This window comes from Lepeophtheirus salmonis, chromosome 2, assembly GCF_016086655.4.
Source record: "Lepeophtheirus salmonis chromosome 2, UVic_Lsal_1.4, whole genome shotgun sequence".
NCBI classification, from domain to species: domain Eukaryota; kingdom Metazoa; phylum Arthropoda; class Copepoda; order Siphonostomatoida; family Caligidae; genus Lepeophtheirus; species Lepeophtheirus salmonis.
In genome coordinates, this window is record NC_052132.2 from 26,241,190 (window position 1) to 26,258,768 (window position 17,579).

At 30.8% G+C, this 17,579-nt stretch overlaps 1 protein-coding gene across 1 annotated transcript; it reads left to right on the plus strand.

Moving 5' to 3' along the window:
- Positions 1-2,121: 2,121 nt before the first annotated feature.
- Positions 2,122-3,329, plus strand: LOC121113537 (seminal metalloprotease 1). Its single transcript, XM_040707338.1, has 4 exons — positions 2,122-2,537; positions 2,637-2,917; positions 2,980-3,101; positions 3,153-3,329. The coding sequence occupies exons 1-4, from the start codon at positions 2,142-2,144 to the stop codon at positions 3,275-3,277; spliced, it is 924 nt and encodes a 307-aa protein (XP_040563272.1). The 5' UTR covers positions 2,122-2,141; the 3' UTR covers positions 3,278-3,329.
- The last annotated feature ends 14,250 nt before the right edge of the window (positions 3,330-17,579 follow it).

The window sequence follows — 17,579 nt, forward strand, 5'->3', positions numbered from 1 at the left end:
TTCAATAAGACAAAGTAAAGAAACACTGTATTAAAATCATATTAGTCCTTAAGAACATTGGTGTCTTAATATTAGAACTAATTAAAAAAAGTTGTTACTTGTATGTAGGCTAGATAACTTAGGCTTGTATGTTGAGTAAGTTAAGAGACACCATCAATTTTCGAACTTGATAAATTATATGCATGACTGAACAGAACCGGATCTTGACTTAACTAGACTTTAGTATTCAGTCTTAAATAACAAAGTTGATTACAATTTTTTATTTTTTTTAGATTTTTCAAATAAAACCCCTTAATTTTGAGGAACAGTTATTCCCGAATGTCATACATGATACCATTTTTTTAAATATGTGAAAAAACTTCCCTCATTTTTGAAGATTTTAAAGTCCATTTTTCACAACATAAGTAATAACTGCCATCCCGGGGTTTGTCTGAACTGAAGTACCTAACTTAGACATTTTTTCTAAATTAAATAAAAAGCGTCATTCTTTATTTGAAGTGAGTGTATCATCTTAATAAGCTATTGAAGTATGTATTTGAAAATATAACTATTTTTTTGCATAGGATAAAATTAAAAAAAAGTTCTTATAGTACTACAATAAGTAGAGTTTGAGATGTGCAACTTATTTTTTTATGTATATCAACCACTCTCAAGAAATCAATCAAATAGTTTTCTTTCGGTAGAATACAATGTATAGTAGAGTTTAGGAGGAATAGATTCAGGAATTTAAATGAAGTTAGATAGAATATGGGAACTCTTCCTTTTTCTCACTAGGTTTTTATTTGAATATTATTGTACTATTTAGAATACATCACTCCTTAGTTCTAATAGAAATATACAACGATTCCATATAAGATCGGGAGCGGCTGATACATTCTTGAGTCGATGATTTACAAGATTAGAAGTAACTATTGTAGACCTTTATGTCAAAGTGTATCTCCACAATGAGTTATCTTTCCATTAATGGAGATGAGGGCTAATGAGTGAGTCAATGATCCTCCTCAAAGACACGAAATTCTGAACATCAATTTAAAAGTAAAAATTGTACTGCTAGGATATACAGATTTTAGTATTATATAGTCAAACTATGGTTAATTTTTCAATTTATAATAGTTATAAAATGAAAGAAATAATTAAATTATAACAATCGTTTAATGAATGTCGTAATTAAATATATTTTTTGGTCGATCTATACATGTATTTCATGTCATCAGAAAAATAATTAATAAGTAAAGTTCTTTTAACTCCTTTGGACATTCTATACACAATTGTTTAAATTCAATCCACTCTTTCATTTAATTACTATTGTACTAATAAATAAAAAAGGAAAAATTCCCAGAAGTTGGTCTAAAAAGATGAAAGGAAAAAAGAGTGCATGTTCCATCAATAAAGTATCTCTTGGTAAAAGCAATTATTTGAGAGCATCAAAATAGTAAAAAACCTTTAAGTCAAATTTTAAGTGACTAAAACTAGCTTAAAGTATGTCACAGTATTGAAGTGCTTTCTTCAAACAAGTAAATATATTTATTTGTTTTTATATTTGTGGTGTGTCAACATAGAAATGATCGTGAATAAAAATCAAGAGAAACTCTGAATATATTTTTTCACTTCATATGTGCATACTTCAAAGACGTGTTTGAGCAATTTATTGGTATTATTCAAATTTATGGGATTAGACAAGATACTTAAGAGTGTTAGCTATAGTTTAAAAACTTTATATGCTTTAAGAAATTCATAATGTCCCCGATATGGCCTTTTTCAAATTTAATCGATCAATAATATCTCATTATTTCATTCCGGCGACCAATTTTTGCAACCTTAATTGAAACTTTGCTGCTCCATGAAAGGGTTAATAAAAATAGTTTATTGATATTAATCAACGAAAAAAACAAATATGATTCACAATTTATAAGGAAACAAACATTTAAGCAGTTTTTTGTGTGGACAGATCATAAATCAAGATATGAAATGTTCTATCCTAGGTAATTATATGTTTCATGTTTCAATTGTCAAATTGCTATTTTTTTTTGTTTTTTTGTTTATAGTTTACATCATAATGTATTTCGCAATTGAAAACACTTGCTGAAAGAAAAGAACGATATAAATATGTCGGATTTTGCAATTGATCCTTACTTTCGACAATGAAGATTAAATTGTTTGTAGGTCTTCATGTATTTGTCACAGCTCTTGCATTTGATCACTTTGGGGATAATTCAACTTCCGTAGAAATACCACCATGTACAACAAGATCGGACGATACATATGGAATGTCAAGGAATATGAAGACACGAATTTGGCCTCGAAAAAAAGTACCATACAAAATATCATCAGGATTTACTTCATCAGAGAAAAAAGTTATTTATGATGCAATTAATCATATCCAATCTAACTCATGCGTTAGATTCAGACGTAAAAAGTGGTATAATTTTCGTTATGTAAAATTTGTAACTGGGGGAAGTACATGCTATGCAACTGGAATCGGTTATTCTCCGTTTAGGAGGAAAACAAAAATCCGTTTAGCGAAGCCTGGCTGTATTGTAAGTTATGTTGAATAATGATAAATTAAAGAAAAACAACAACTACAATTTAAGACATATTACGAATCTTTAATTTTATGAAATTGAGTAATATTTCAGAATATTGGAATAGTGGCTCACGAGATTCTTCATGTACTTGGTTTTGAACATGAACAGAACAGACCGGATCGAGACCGCTATGTCAAAATACAATGGAATAACATCAAAGATAATAAGAACGATTATCATCAATTCATTCGATCACGGTTTTGGAGAGAGCCGATAAAAACATGCAATGAACGACGCCTAATGCCGTATGATAACTGTGCAAAGAGATCAACCACTGTTACGTATGGTTTTCCATATGATTATAAATCTATTATGCACTATCGACCATACTCGTTAGTTTCAAATATATTCTGTTTGGTTGCTGATATGACTAATGAATGAACACTATTTATAGTTTAACAAAGAACAATAAACCAACAATCACTAAAAGAAATGGAGGAACTACTGGTATAGGACGTGGAAGTAGACTAAGTCTATTGGACTTCAAGAAATTAAATAGGGCATATCGCTGTCCGGGTATGATATGGGAATCAAATTTAGTTCATAAGTAATTTTTATACATTTTAGCAAAAACAGCAAAACCCTGCAAGAATAGGCGATCAAGTTTTTATTGTAGAGTGTTTGTGAGTAGAAGACGATGTAGAAGGTCAAAATATCGTAATCGTTGCAGAAAGAAATGCAAAGCTTGTTAATAATGTCTGTGTTGAAATGATCAATAAATAAACAGAATGAATTTGAATTTAATTTTTACTTGCGTTTTTTACAGTATATGAATATTTTAATAATAAGTGGGTATAAAAAAAATCTTTACTCTTCCTTAGTGAACATAAAAAGTTGTTAGTAAGCTAGGTTACAAATAAAACCCAAAAATAAAATATATTTGAATACCTGATAAACAGATGTACGTTCATAATAATTATGCCATTTAAAAATTATATCATTTTTTAGTTATTCTATTCCATTTTAAACTCGTAAAAATCAATTAATGTGCTAAAAGTACTTTTGTTAATTTAAAACATTTAAAAAAATCGTTATTTTAATATAATCTAAGCAGCATGAGTTTTGGATTTTAAAATTATATAAAAATAATTGGATTAATTTGTATTTAGGATATACATATATTCATATTATATTCATGTATTTTAGCATCGGAAATACCGGAGTTTCCTGTTACATAATTGTCTTAATACTTTTAGTTTCAATAACCCTTATACAATTTTGTCTAAAAAAATGTACATAAACTATTTATGACTAGAATAATAATGAAATTTTCAAATGAAATGATTAGTAGCTTTCTTAATTAGTAATAAATGCATTTCGAACATAAATTTCATATATCATAAGTGTTTCAAATACATTTTAATATTGTGTTAATTTTTAACATTTTTTCAATTATGTTATTTTTTTTTATTATACTCAAAACATTGAAAAAAAGTAATAGAACATTTCATATTTCACCTATTTTAAATTCATGAGGGAAAAGGTTAAGTTTGTGTATTGTTATTAAAAGGTAATTTCAAAATCCACTGATATAAGCTGTTTGTGTTGAAGTAAAACTGATATTCTATATTTTGCATACACGTCCATCTTTCCGATTATTAAAAGAATTAATAAAGTACAGATTTTCAAGTAAGAAAGGAAGAAATATCACAGCTACACAACTGGTCATAATTGTGTGTATTTATATTTTTATATTCTACGATATCGAGAGCTCTTATAGGGACATAATTCATTGCACGTATATCAATACACCTTCAATTATAGATGTAGAAATATTTTACTGCAATATTATTTGTTTTTCAAAATATTTTTTTTCTCTTCACCCATCTAAAAAAGTTGCATCATACAGATATAAATAAACGTTTTTGTTTAAAATTACTTTCCTAGAAAAAAAGAACCGCAAAATAGAAACTACTACAATGCACTGCAATACACACGTTTAAAAGAATGACTAACCAATAAGCCAAGAACAAGTTTCTGAAAGGTCAAAAAACAACCTTAAAATAGACAAAAAATGACTAAAATAACACAAAAAAAAATAGCAAACGACTGTTTCGATCTTTTTAAAATTGTGTATAATCTTACACAAAACCATAAAGTATCTTGCTGAGAATGAAGGATGAAATTTAATTAGGTATCCAACAAACTTCCAAGTTGACATGTTCTTATCTGGAATTTTAATCGTAAAAGGAGTATAGCGAGCAGCTCCAGCAATGATAATCCCTCTTAATGCCCCCAGGTTTATAGGTACCCAGCGTGTTAGTTCCTCTGCGATAAGAGCCTTACGATTTAAAATGGCATACTCTATTGATTTGTTCTTTTCTGGAGCATTAACTAATCCCAACATTGGAGAAACCGCTCTTGCTTGTCACTCTTAAGCAAAACAAACTCTCTAACTATCTGTAGAGGCTGACAATTACTAAAAGCATGAGCCACAGAGTTAAGTAGCTTACCACAGTCTTTACAGGGAGAATTGAAATAAATACATCCAGAGGGTATTTGAAATTGTACCGTAAACTTCTTACCATCTGCTATACTAGTAATAAATTTTAAAAAATCGACTTTGCCAAGACCCTATTAGCACAAGAGTATCTAAAAACCTGTCCCATAGATTCTTCACCTCATCCACATCTGCTTCTGGACATTCCATTTTCAAGTGCCATCGTACTTTTTCATTTTAAAATCAATTGTATAACAATAGGTCTAAGAACAAACAGTATATATTTGTATAATGAAATCGAGTTTTTTTTATCTTATATATGCGGGATCTGTAGAACCCGTTTATCTATGTAGGAACTTTATAATATATACATCAGTCTAGTCTAAATACTAAAGTTCTTAACTTCATTCATATATCTGGAGATTGCATAATATAATTTAATTTAGATTGGCAGTAATGGAATATTTTGCTTTATTTGTATTTTCATCTGATGATGAGGTTGACGAAATAAAATCTTATCTTCCAAGAAGAAACTTTCCGTTATAAGGATTCAGAGAATTTGACAAATTGTAGTAGCTGATTAAACCATTTTTTTAATGAAATATTTTGAAAGCATTGTTCCAGTGATATACTTTCATCTTTTACTTAATTTTTCTGTTAATACAAAATTGACAAAAAACCAACTCTAAAGTTCGTGTCAATATATAACTCAGACTATCTTTAAAGGAATAATTCCCCAAACCCTAATTAGGGAGATTTAAGTTGTTTATAATTTAGATAAGGCATTTTGCAGACCCTGCCCTCCAAAATAGATCAGTCTCGTCAATGATCATCCCTTTGTCCAGTTACGCGGAACCTACTTTTTTCAACTTTGCCAAGAGAAACTTCGAACACTTCTCTCAGCTCTAAGACGTGCTACCCAAGAAGCACAACAATCTTTGAAAGATTAAGCTCTTGATAGAGCGCATTACTCATTTCCCCAATTGATGTGATAAAGTCCAAAATCAACGCCCTGTTTTTAAATTCCTATAATGGTTGATCCTGGTATTCTCAGAATTAAGAAAATCTGTTGTTCTGGCCATTTATTAGATCTACTACAATTCCATTTGGTCTCTATTCCGACACTCTCTTTGGTCATGATCCGTCTTAACTGTCTGAGGGAAAGGAACTATTCTCCGTAGGATTTAATCCAAAATTATCTTGATTTATTTAACCTTCTTGTTTGTTGGGCTATGGTGATTAAAAAATAGTGTAAGGAAACCATTGCAAGAAAATAACAAAATTTCAAAGGATTAAGTTGACTATAGTAAATATCATCGTTTTCGATGGTTACGTTTGCATATAATTCATAATAATTATTAGACATTTGATTTTTTTTAATATGTCAACAGTGTATCTTGGTACCGAAGCACACGTATATTTAACAATATATACATAAACAATATGCGTAAGTTCTTCAAAATACGAAAGTACGAGAAAACAATTTTTTTTTTGATATTTTGAAATAATTAAAATCTATGAAATAACTAACATTCAAAAACCAAGAGATTGGAATATGGTCGAATAATATTCGATCCGGGATATGGTTTATTATATTTGGATAAATCGAATTGAAAAATAATAAGAAAAAAACTAATAAATTGCTTTTTTGAAAAAAAGAAAAAGGTCATCGGAAAATATAAAACCTTCTTTTCATTATAAATTATTCAATTATGTTTCCACAGAACTTGAAATTTATTATATATATATGTCTATATATTAATTTATGTTCTTTCCCTCCGACATTTGTCCATCTACGTTATGTAAGTTTCTAAATTTTGTCTTTCTACGTTTTGTTTTATTTCCAACCCATTCACAGTTACAAAAAAGGTAAAACATGCTTGGACAAAGTCAGGCCATCAACCTCACTAAGATAAACATATAATTACCTAATAGTTTAAAGAACTGTTAATAAATATTTTATCACAAATGGAAGTACCTGGCATTGCTCGGAGTTATCAGGCGTCAACGCAAATTTTACTTTAATCATATAGAAAATGGCTCCTCAAGAAATCCTTGGTATTACTCTCCTTTTTTCTAACGGGGTTAAGCCTTTAATATCGCATTCCTTTTTTGAATTTTATATAGAGTGATTCATTTTTTTTCTTTTTTAATATTATTTGAGCTAAACGGTTGGAAGATTGAATTCATAATATGTTTACTATACTTCATATTTTCTTTATGCTGTATTGGTATATGAAATACATCAAGAAACAGTATATACTATGCACTTTGCTCTATTATATAGATATAGCCTGAATTGAAAACTCTTGATGCCAAGAAATAGTAAAAAATCAAATTAATATGTTGTTAATTTTTTTATTAGTTTGTGGGTTATTTTGCTAAGTGTGAAACTACTTTTGTTATTTTACAAACAATTCATCAAAAACAATTTCGTGTTTTAACATTTCACTGCTTCTTGGTAAAAAATACCGTTCAAGCAAAGCAATGGCTTGAAAGGTGCTATGGAGACTCCATTCCATCAGAAACAACCCTTAAATATTGATTTTCTTACTTCTAACATGGCTTTAGACATACCAATGATGCAGAACGCAGTGGACATCCTAATGAGGCGGTAACAACAGAAAAGATAAAAAAAGTCAACAAAATTGTTTTGAAAATCGGAAAGTTTAGTTGTATGAGTTAGCTGACATAGTGAAGATTTCAAAAGTAAGTGTTGCTTTTATGTAGAAGGATCGTTTGTCCATGAGAAAGCTTTGTTGAAAGTAGGTACAGCGTTTGTTCACTGATGACCAAAAACAAAAAGTGCTGATGATTCTGAGCTTTGTTTGGTTAAGTTTAAACGTAAAAACTGGAATTCTTAGGTTGTTATGTGACAATGTATATCACATACCTCAATCACTTCACTCCTGAATTAAAACGATCATCACTTGAGTGGACAGTAACTAGTGAAGCTCGTTACAAGCGCCCAAAAGCCCAACAATTAGCTAAAAAGTTTATAGCCTCGGAATTTTAGGATGCACATATATACATAGACTAGCCTGAGAAAGGAAGTACTATCAACAATAAATATTATTTAGCGTTATTAGAAAGTTTAAATGACGAAATCCCAGAAAAACGGTCTCATTTGAAGAAAAAAAAGTATGTTTCACCAGGATAACATACAGTGTCACAAGTGAATCAAAATTACGACAAAAGTGCATTAATTGAATTTCAAATTGCTTCTGCATCCACCTTACTTTCCAAATTTCCACAGCGACTACTGGTTGTGTGCAGATCTAAGCAAATGCTTGCTGGTAAGAAATTTCTTTTCAATGTAGAGGTTATTTTTGAAACTGAGAACTATTTTGAAGTAAAATATAAAGCATTTTATTAAAGTGACATTAAAATGTTAAAGCAACATTGAAAGGATTATGTTTCTCTTGATGAATAAAGCCAATTTTGAACGAAAAAAACAACCCATGTGTTATAAATATATTTTACATTATTAAAATGATATACAGTATTGTATTTGATACTGTATTAAAATATTGCTATGTAATATTTTATTAAAGCCTCAGCTATGCATTTGTATTTTTGTATGATAATGAAAACTTCTTCATAGAAATAATAAAATGGTCAATATATATACATGATGAGGGATCTACAAAAAATTGTAATCCTGTCCTTATGGAAATAGAGCATAAACCTATTATAAGTTATTATTTCGTTTACTTATTAAAAAAAATCAATTATGAAATAGTCATGACGGATCAAGTCAGACGAGGGAATTGCTAGCTGATAACAAAATATATAGGTTAATTTTGCGTTAGCTGTGTTACGCTGTGACATAAAGGCAACAATTTGGGAATAAGCTTAATATACGTTAGTGCAATTCAATCTAACCAATTAAAAAAAACATGGAAAAAGAAAGATTTGTGTTTAATGAAATATGCTCTCTTAAGTTATGAGAACACATCATATTCCTCAAAAAACATTCCACAGTTAGTGTTAAGTACTGGTCAGCAATGAGGAACCAATTTGCATTAATATCCTTATTAATAATACAAATTCATGAATCAAATACTAAACCTCTGTTTGAATCTGTCATTTTAATCATAGAAGATTGGAAATTGGAGGGATTGAACTTTGTAAAATACACTGATTGAATAATTGTTATGATTGGACAATATAAGTATCTTCGAGCTCTATGAAATAAGTATTTTCCTGAAACGGTTAGCCTTCATGGCTTCTATAATAGCTTCAATTCATCAGCTGTCAAATGAATCTCCCAACTAACTTGGATTTTCTTGTACAAGAACTTTACAAGTAGTTTTCTAGGATTTCATTCATTCAAGAGGCATATCATCCTATTGTTAAATTAAAAAGCGTTGAAAACATTATAATTTGATAGAGTAAAATGGATAAATAGTCATCAAATCGTCCAAAGAAAAATATTCGTAAACTCTTATTAACAATTGATACAAGTTGGTTTATGATGTCATGGTCCTTAGAAAGAGTGTTCAATTTTCATATAGTATGACATATTGAAGTTTTATTTCAATAGTTTGTTAGAAAAAGAGAGAGATTAAATGTCTTGTCATTTATGCTGTATCTTTAAGCATAAAATTAGAGGACTGTATTTCAAATTTGACTATTTCACTTCCAAGAAGAGCTCAAACGACTTTCCACACTTTTCAATGATGGAGCTCGACACTTATACAAAATATAATATATTCGTTTAAAAGAAAAGATTATATTAGTGGGGCTCTAAACTCTTTTTTGTAATAGTATACAAAAACTTGAGTTATATCTTTCCTATGATATACAAGTTATTGGCGTTACTCCTCTCTAGGATTCAAAGTAATCTCCTTTTTGAAATTTCCAAAGTATTTTTTGCTGTTTTTAGAGGAACATACAATGAAAAAAAACAGCACTTAAACATATAAATCAAATTAATGCAGAAAATTTATTAGTATTATTCAACAACTAAAATATCAACTGGCTCTGCATTTCTTTCTGCAACGATTACCATATTTTGATCTTCTACAGCGGCTTATACTCACAAACCACTAACAGTATAAACCTGATATTCTATTCTTGGATGGTTTTTTCAATAGAATATAAAAAATGAGTTATGGACTAAATTTGTTTCCCATATCTTACCTGGACAACGAAAGGCTGGTTTAACTTCTTGAAATCCATTTGAGTTACATATTTTCCACTTCCTATACTTGTAGGTTTTCCATTTCTTTTAGTGATCGTTGGTTTTCCGTTATTTGAGAGACTATCAATATTATTCTTCTATTAGTCACATCAGTAACCAGTCATAATATATTTGAAACTAACGAGTATGCACCATAGTGCATAATAGATTTATAATCACATAAATAACCATACGTAACAGTAACCGATCTCGTTTCACAGTTATCATACGACATCAAGTTTTGTCGATCACAGTCTGTTTTGCTCATGCTCAAAACTATAACATGAAGAATCTTGTAAGCCACTACACCAATATTCTAAAGCCTTAGTTATTTTCAGAAAATTAAAATGACTCATAAGTTAATTTAAAACTATTAATATTGAGAAAAAAAACTTACAATACATCCAGCCCGTGATAGATTGATAATTGATCGCAATCTTCCTTTGGAATATCCGACTCAGGATCTATAGAAACTTACTCCATCAGTTGTGAATTAGAAATAGTTCCATGTAAGCCTGTTATTATTGTTAGGAATGAATCTTGGACATGATTTAGATTGAATTTGATTCAATGCAGCATAGACAACATTCGTCTCAAATTTTGTAAAGGTTGATGAAAGTACATAGGGTAAAACTTTTATTGGCCGTACTATTGTCTTTATATTCCTTGACAATTTGAATGTATCATCCGATGTGTTGAACATGGTGGTAGTCTATCAGAAGCTGATTTGGCCCCAAAGTCATCCCATGTACGAGCTGCGACAAAAATATGAAAACCTAGTAAGAAGGTAATCTTCATGCTCAAAGGTAAGGATTATTTGAAATAGCAAGACATATATGGTATATATTGTTATTTTCATTAAACAAGTGTTTGCATTTGCAGAATACCTATTTAGAATTTCAACTGAATATTAAGAAATTGGGATTGGACATATAATTACATAGGATAAGACATTTTAACTCTTGATTGATAACTTTATTTGAATTTGTTTGAATAAGTTAGATACAATAAGAAGTCAATTTACTTACATATAAATACACATGAGTTACACTTATAAAGGTAAGTTTTTATCACTAAATAGTATTATCATTAATTATATAATAGTTTTCAATCAAATTTCTTTTGTTTTTTCTCAGCGATTTAAATAATTAAATTTAAATTTTTGAGTATCTAGCAGCAACACAAAATTTAAGTGAAATTTTAATTCTGTTGAAAATAACATAAATCAAAACAGGATACATTATTTTTTCAATTATTAGAGGAATATTATTGATGAATCATCGTTAGAGACACACATGTCTATAGTTAAATGATTCCCTCTTAAGAGGCCTTTGAAGGAAACGTATAATGTAATTCATTTTATCAACAAAACTTTCAAAAAGAAATCATAAAATTATACTTCTCTTGTTTTTTCACAGCTAGGTTTTGGTTAATAAAATCAAAGCTGGGGAGTCGGAGCCTAAAAATTTTCACTTCGACTCTTATAAACATATACACTCAATAAAGTATGCAGAAAAAAGAGAAGAAGAGTTACTAGTCATATTATTTGGCACTCTGATTTTTTATGGTTGATGGTGGTATTAAAAATATCAGTTTTTATAGTTGATTTTTTTTTTTTTGGGTCGGAATTAAATGAAATTTGGCTGATACAATCATTAGGCAATATTAAACTGTTCTGATGTAATAATTTTCGATGATTACATCATAGATCAGTATAAAAGGGCTCATAAAACACCACAGGACATTAGTTGAAATTCAATATCCGAAATGGTGAGAGGGCCAAGGTTGTTGGCATGATAGAGGGTAGATCAAGCCAGAGAGACGTTGCTCAAAGGTTAAAAATTCCTCTCAAGACTATTGGGAATTTATGTAAGAAAAGGAAGTATGCACAACCCCTTGCAAATCAGAAGGGTTGAGGAAGGAAGAAAAAAATACAGCAAAGTTCCCAAGCTGGTGATTTCAAAATCTTTCAACAAAAAGAGGCAATCCACAGGGAAACTTGCACCAAGATTGACTTGAAAGGGCTATCCAACATTCAAGTCATCTGTCCACAACTACCTCTTTCACTCTTTGAATTCTTTGCCATACAAAGCTTGTCTACGGCCCAAACTTTCAGAAAACCAAAGGAAGGCCCAGCTTGTAATTATGTCGTGAGTTGAAACACTGCACTGCAGATGACTGGAAATATATCCTATTCAGTGATGAAAGTCCATATAAGCTATGTCATGCCCCAAATTCCCAAACAGATCGGGTTTATGCAAGAGATAAGAGAGATGTGGAACCCACTCCAACTGTGAAATTTCCTCTGAAAATTAAGGTTTGGGCCGTTATAAGCGACCAGGCAGTGTCAAATCTTCACTTGATTCCACGAAACCAAACTTTGATAGCCGAGTACTACGTAACGGAGATCCTCAGCAAGTCTCTGATGTCAGCATTGTCTCACACTGAAAAAACTTGACCTCCTTTAAAGAGGAAAATGTTGCCTGACACATCAAATGGTCTGCTCACCACTCCAAAAAGGCAGAAAAATGGTGTTCAGACAACTTGGATTCCTGCCAACAGTCCTGATTTGTCTCCCATTGAAAATTTGTGAGCCTTGTTACAAATGGAACTCAATGAAAATGCTCCAGCAACTTTAGAGGATGAATTTAAAAAAACTGACAAAAGCTTCGGAAAAAAATTCTCCAGATACTTTGAATAATCTGTATGAAGGGATGCCATACCCCATAAAAAATGTATTTAGCTTAAAGGTCGTCATATTGGAAAGTAAATAAAGTTTTTCGCCAAAAAAAAATCACTTGTTTAGGTTATTTCATGATTTTTTTTAAAAACCACCATCAATTTTTGGACATACTATATTTAGTGAGATACATGTCATACAGTGAGGAATAGTTGTGAGAAAAAAGTGATTCTGTAATTGTTGCATATCATCTTTAAATTCTTATTGACATCGATGTAGTGGTAAGGGGTTCATATGAGATAAGGTGCCATTAAAGTTTTAATAATGAACGAATCATCTAGGGGGCAACATAGCTATTTCAATGTATTGAAAAAAAAGATATGGCTTCAAAAGCAATTAGAAGGAAGATAATTAGTGATATTAAAAGAATTGATGGAGGTTGCATTCCTAAACAGCCAACTGTTCCAGAAGTTGAAAACTTAACTTTTGGAACTCTGAAGATAGACACACTCCTTCTTCAAGGAATTCATATTTGTCTTAGATCTCGCCTTATGGTAGTTATAGTACTAAAAAAAGAATTGGATATTAGTATTGCCTTTTCTCATGTAGTTTCTCATATAAAAGGGTTAAGAGCCCAACGTAAATATGAGACTGAATATCCTATTAAATTTGAAAATAAAATAACTATTCACTTTCCCCATGTGAGGATGTTAAGCCGGATGAGATAGATGATGTATTTAAAGATTTTGGCGAAATTATAAAAACTGCAAAAGAGACTACTTTTATTAATGGAAGCTTAAAGGGTCCTAATAATGAAAATTTTGTTCTTGGATTGACACCAAAGAGTGACCTTACAGGATTTATAGGCTGTTAGACTCGGATTAGCTACGCAGGTCAGTCAATTACATGTACAACGTGCTATGTAATCAGTTTGTGAAATGGGGAGATTATCTTAAGTCAGTTAAGGAAGTTTTACCCAAAGACAATTTGTAATGTATAATAATAAAACAAGTGAAAAAGCTGATAATGATTCCATCATTGTCGACAGGACTAAAGATAACACAGATAATGTGGTAGATTCAGATGGGAGGAGAGATACAACTTGTGAAGAAAATATTCCAGAGAATGAAAGAGTAAACTCTTGTACTGGACCAAGCACAGGTTAAAATAAGCAAAAATACAACTCCGACACAGACAAACTGTGATAAAAAAATCATTTTAGTATCGAATATTTGCAAAGTAATTAGTTCTATGATGATATTAGTAGCACTAAGGACCCAAATGAAGAGATAAGGATAATTTACCCCCAAAGTCGCATATTTTGTCCCAGAGTTTTCGTAAGGAATCAGTTTGGAAACGAAATAAGCCGGATTCATCGCCATCACCAAATAACAAAAATACTTTCTTTATGCAATTGAGGAGCTCCGATTAAATGACGGGTGACCTTTTTCTGATTTTGTTTGTCTTTTTTAAATTATTATGTCATGAGTAATACCAAAATGACAGCTAATAGTAGTTTTAATAATAGCAATATTGAAAAGAATATGAGCATGGAAAGATCCTGTCACTAAACACGAGAAGGCGCAACAATCGCTTATCACACCATGCTTTAATGAAAAGATTATTTTCATTTTATCCAGCAGGACATCAAAGCTAAAGTATCCTCGTCATGTAAGTGTAATTGCGCCTTCTTTCTTCCAAGACAGTTTAAATATGTTTTTACCGGTAAGGGTTCAAATAGAGGAGTTCTGTCCTTGGTTTCTAAATCTCTTGGTGATCCCATATATACTAAATCCTACTCAAGTGCGAGTGACTTGCATAAAGTTTTAATATCCACTGAACAGCCTAAATTTGAATTAATTAATACTTATGGCCCTAATGTAAACAGTCAATCATTTTTTCAGGTCATTATTAACAATTGCAAAGGTAATAACTTACCAATCTGACTCGTAGGAGATCTTAACGTTGACCTACATTATGTCAGCAATTCATTTCAATTTTAAAAAATGTCTGGAGAAACTTACATGTGAATTAAATTTGATTGACTTAACAGCCTATTTTAGCCCCAGTGATAGTGTGTCACGGAAAAAGGCCGATCAACATCATGAATTGATTTAGCACCTTCGTCAAAATTCATCTATAAAAATACTAAGTATACCTTCTATCGTTCTGAACTATTGTCCGATCATAAGAGTACAAGTTTTCGGCAGTGTTGTTCTGCCCCCCAAATATCTAGGATCCGGTATCAGTTTTGGAAATATTAAACATTTCATAAATCTTTATGCCGATGATGTGACCGTGATAATATAAGCGAACTCGGAAGCTCAATTGCAAAGAAGAATAGAAATTGTCTTATCTTATTTTACAACGTTCGAAAAAAAGTCTAGATTGAAAATCAATAAATCAAAGACTGCAATTCTCCCGATTGTCTTATGGCATCCGAAAAAAGTTTGAAAATGTATAATTTGTCTACCAAAGAAATGTTAACAAGGTCAATAATTTTATTAAAGCCTGGTGCAATTTTAACCTTCAAATAGACCTTTATAACAAGCTTTTGTTTTTCCAAATGTTTTGTATAACTCTTTATCAATATTGGCTGAGGATACCATATTAGAGAAAAAAAATTAGTTGGAGAATCTTTTTCATCTGAACTACATTTCAGCTTTAAGTAGACCAAGAAATCGATTGAGTGGTAGGCTCAAATCTTTTGTGGAGACATAATGGCAAAAAATTATACGAACATTTGATTGATATAACGAAGAGTGTTCTTTGGAAAGTGACTCCAACGTAGGATTGTGGAACGACCGTGGATATTATTCATAAGAATCATAGAAAAAAACCTTTTTTTAAGAATTTACATGTCCCTATATCTTTGGAATGGGAGGCACTTGCAAAAAATCAGCTAACAATATATGATATTGGTATTCAATCTGTTTTTGTTTTGTTTTTACAGGGAAGTTTACTTTTCATTAGACATGCCAAACCACACAATTTGCCCGTTCCTTGGCATTTCACAATGAATTTTTCTAATTACGAAGAGGACTCTGCGTCGTCAAGGTGTGATGGATGGATTAGGGAATTAAATCTATCTATTAATTAGATGCATGGGATTATGTCCTTGATTTCCTGAATAGCTGATGGAAGAAAATTCACTGCTCAATTTCAAATAGTCACAGGAATTTGGTTTTTCAGTACTCCATGTAAAGATTGTGGTAAATTACTCAATACTATTAGACACGCTTTTTCAGAATGTCCACAATTACATATTCTGAGATCTTTATTAGTTTAAACCTGAGGGGTCTCGCGGACAATAACGTTAATATACTAACGGCGGTTATTCTATTGGGCGTGTCATCGAACAAGAAATAAAGTACTCCTAAACCTAGGTTGATAAGGAATGCTTTATTAAATGTCAAGAGTTACGTAGCTAAGATTATAACTGTAGGAGAACCCGTGGTTGCAGAGGAAATTCGTGCTATTTTAATTTCGGCAGTGGCAAGATATGGAGCGTTCGATTTGAAAATCCGTAGGGCAATCGGAGGGACTTGGAATTAGGCCTCCGATACCATTAGATATCATACATCAAACGCATCAAGACATTTTCGGACATTGCAGAAGATACTCAAACTTTTTAGAAAGAGCAAAAAAAAAAAAAAAAAAACGAACAAGTCGTTGGTTTGAAAGCAAATTTGTATTAATATTATGTTTGTATTTTATTGATTATAGATATTAATGTTTTTTGTATAGATATTTAAATATTTCATGTTTGTAGGACTTAATCTAGTGAAGAAGTTTTAAACTATAATTTTTATATATGTAATTCTAATTTTTATAAATTATTTGTTGTCAAAAGAAAGATTTAAAAAAATGTAAACAGATAAAATAATTACATTCCGTTAAAAGTAATAAAAACTACACTAGGAATAATAAAATATTTGAAGCTACAATTCATAGATTCGAAGTTTCGTCCATTTCTAGAAATGTTCCGAAAAAATTAATTAGTAAAAAATAATTAAACAAATAAACAGAATCATATCACACTAGTGACTAGTAAACACATTCATTTATTTTCCCGGCTAAGGACTTCTTTAAAAATAAATTCACCCACTGCGACTTGGTCACTCTGCATATAATCATTAAAATTGCTGAGAAAAACAAAAAAAAAAATTGATTTTTTAACTATTATAGTGATATTAGTGATAATATTTTTTAGTCATGAAAACTGACAACTTTGAGTATTACTCATTTGTATTTATATAGGGTGAGGATTAAAAAATTAGAAAATTTTAACAGATGTTTTTACTTCTATATATTTATCTTTTGAGCCATTTTTATGGCAAACTTTTTAAGCGAAAGTCTGTAATTCAAAAACTTTCTACACTTTCTATTCAATATGTAACCCTCCATTCTGAATGATGGATTCAATACAGGGACGAACAGAAGCACACATGGCATTGATGAATTCTGGGGACATTTTGTTCCACTTCTCCGTGATCACAGCATTATGGGCATTTACATTCTGATGAGAAGTTTTGTACGTCTTTCCCTCCAAGACGCAGCACAAAACAATGAAGTCCAGAGGGTTCACGTTATGTGAGGACTAAAGCAAGTATTCTGTCGGCTAGAAGGCAGCCTTATTCTGCCTGCAAAATTGTTGCATCTTCTTCATGTGCCGGGCGCCATCTTGGG

Coding starts and splice junctions, on each gene's coding strand:
- LOC121113537 (XM_040707338.1), top strand. CDS start 2,142: ATGAAGATTAAATTGTTTGTAGGTCTTCATGTATTTGTCACAGCTCTT. Junction 2,918..2,979: donor ATGCACTATCGACCATACTC/GTTAGTTTCAAA, acceptor CACTATTTATAG/TTTAACAAAGAACAATAAAC. Junction 3,102..3,152: donor TAGGGCATATCGCTGTCCGG/GTATGATATGGG, acceptor TATACATTTTAG/CAAAAACAGCAAAACCCTGC.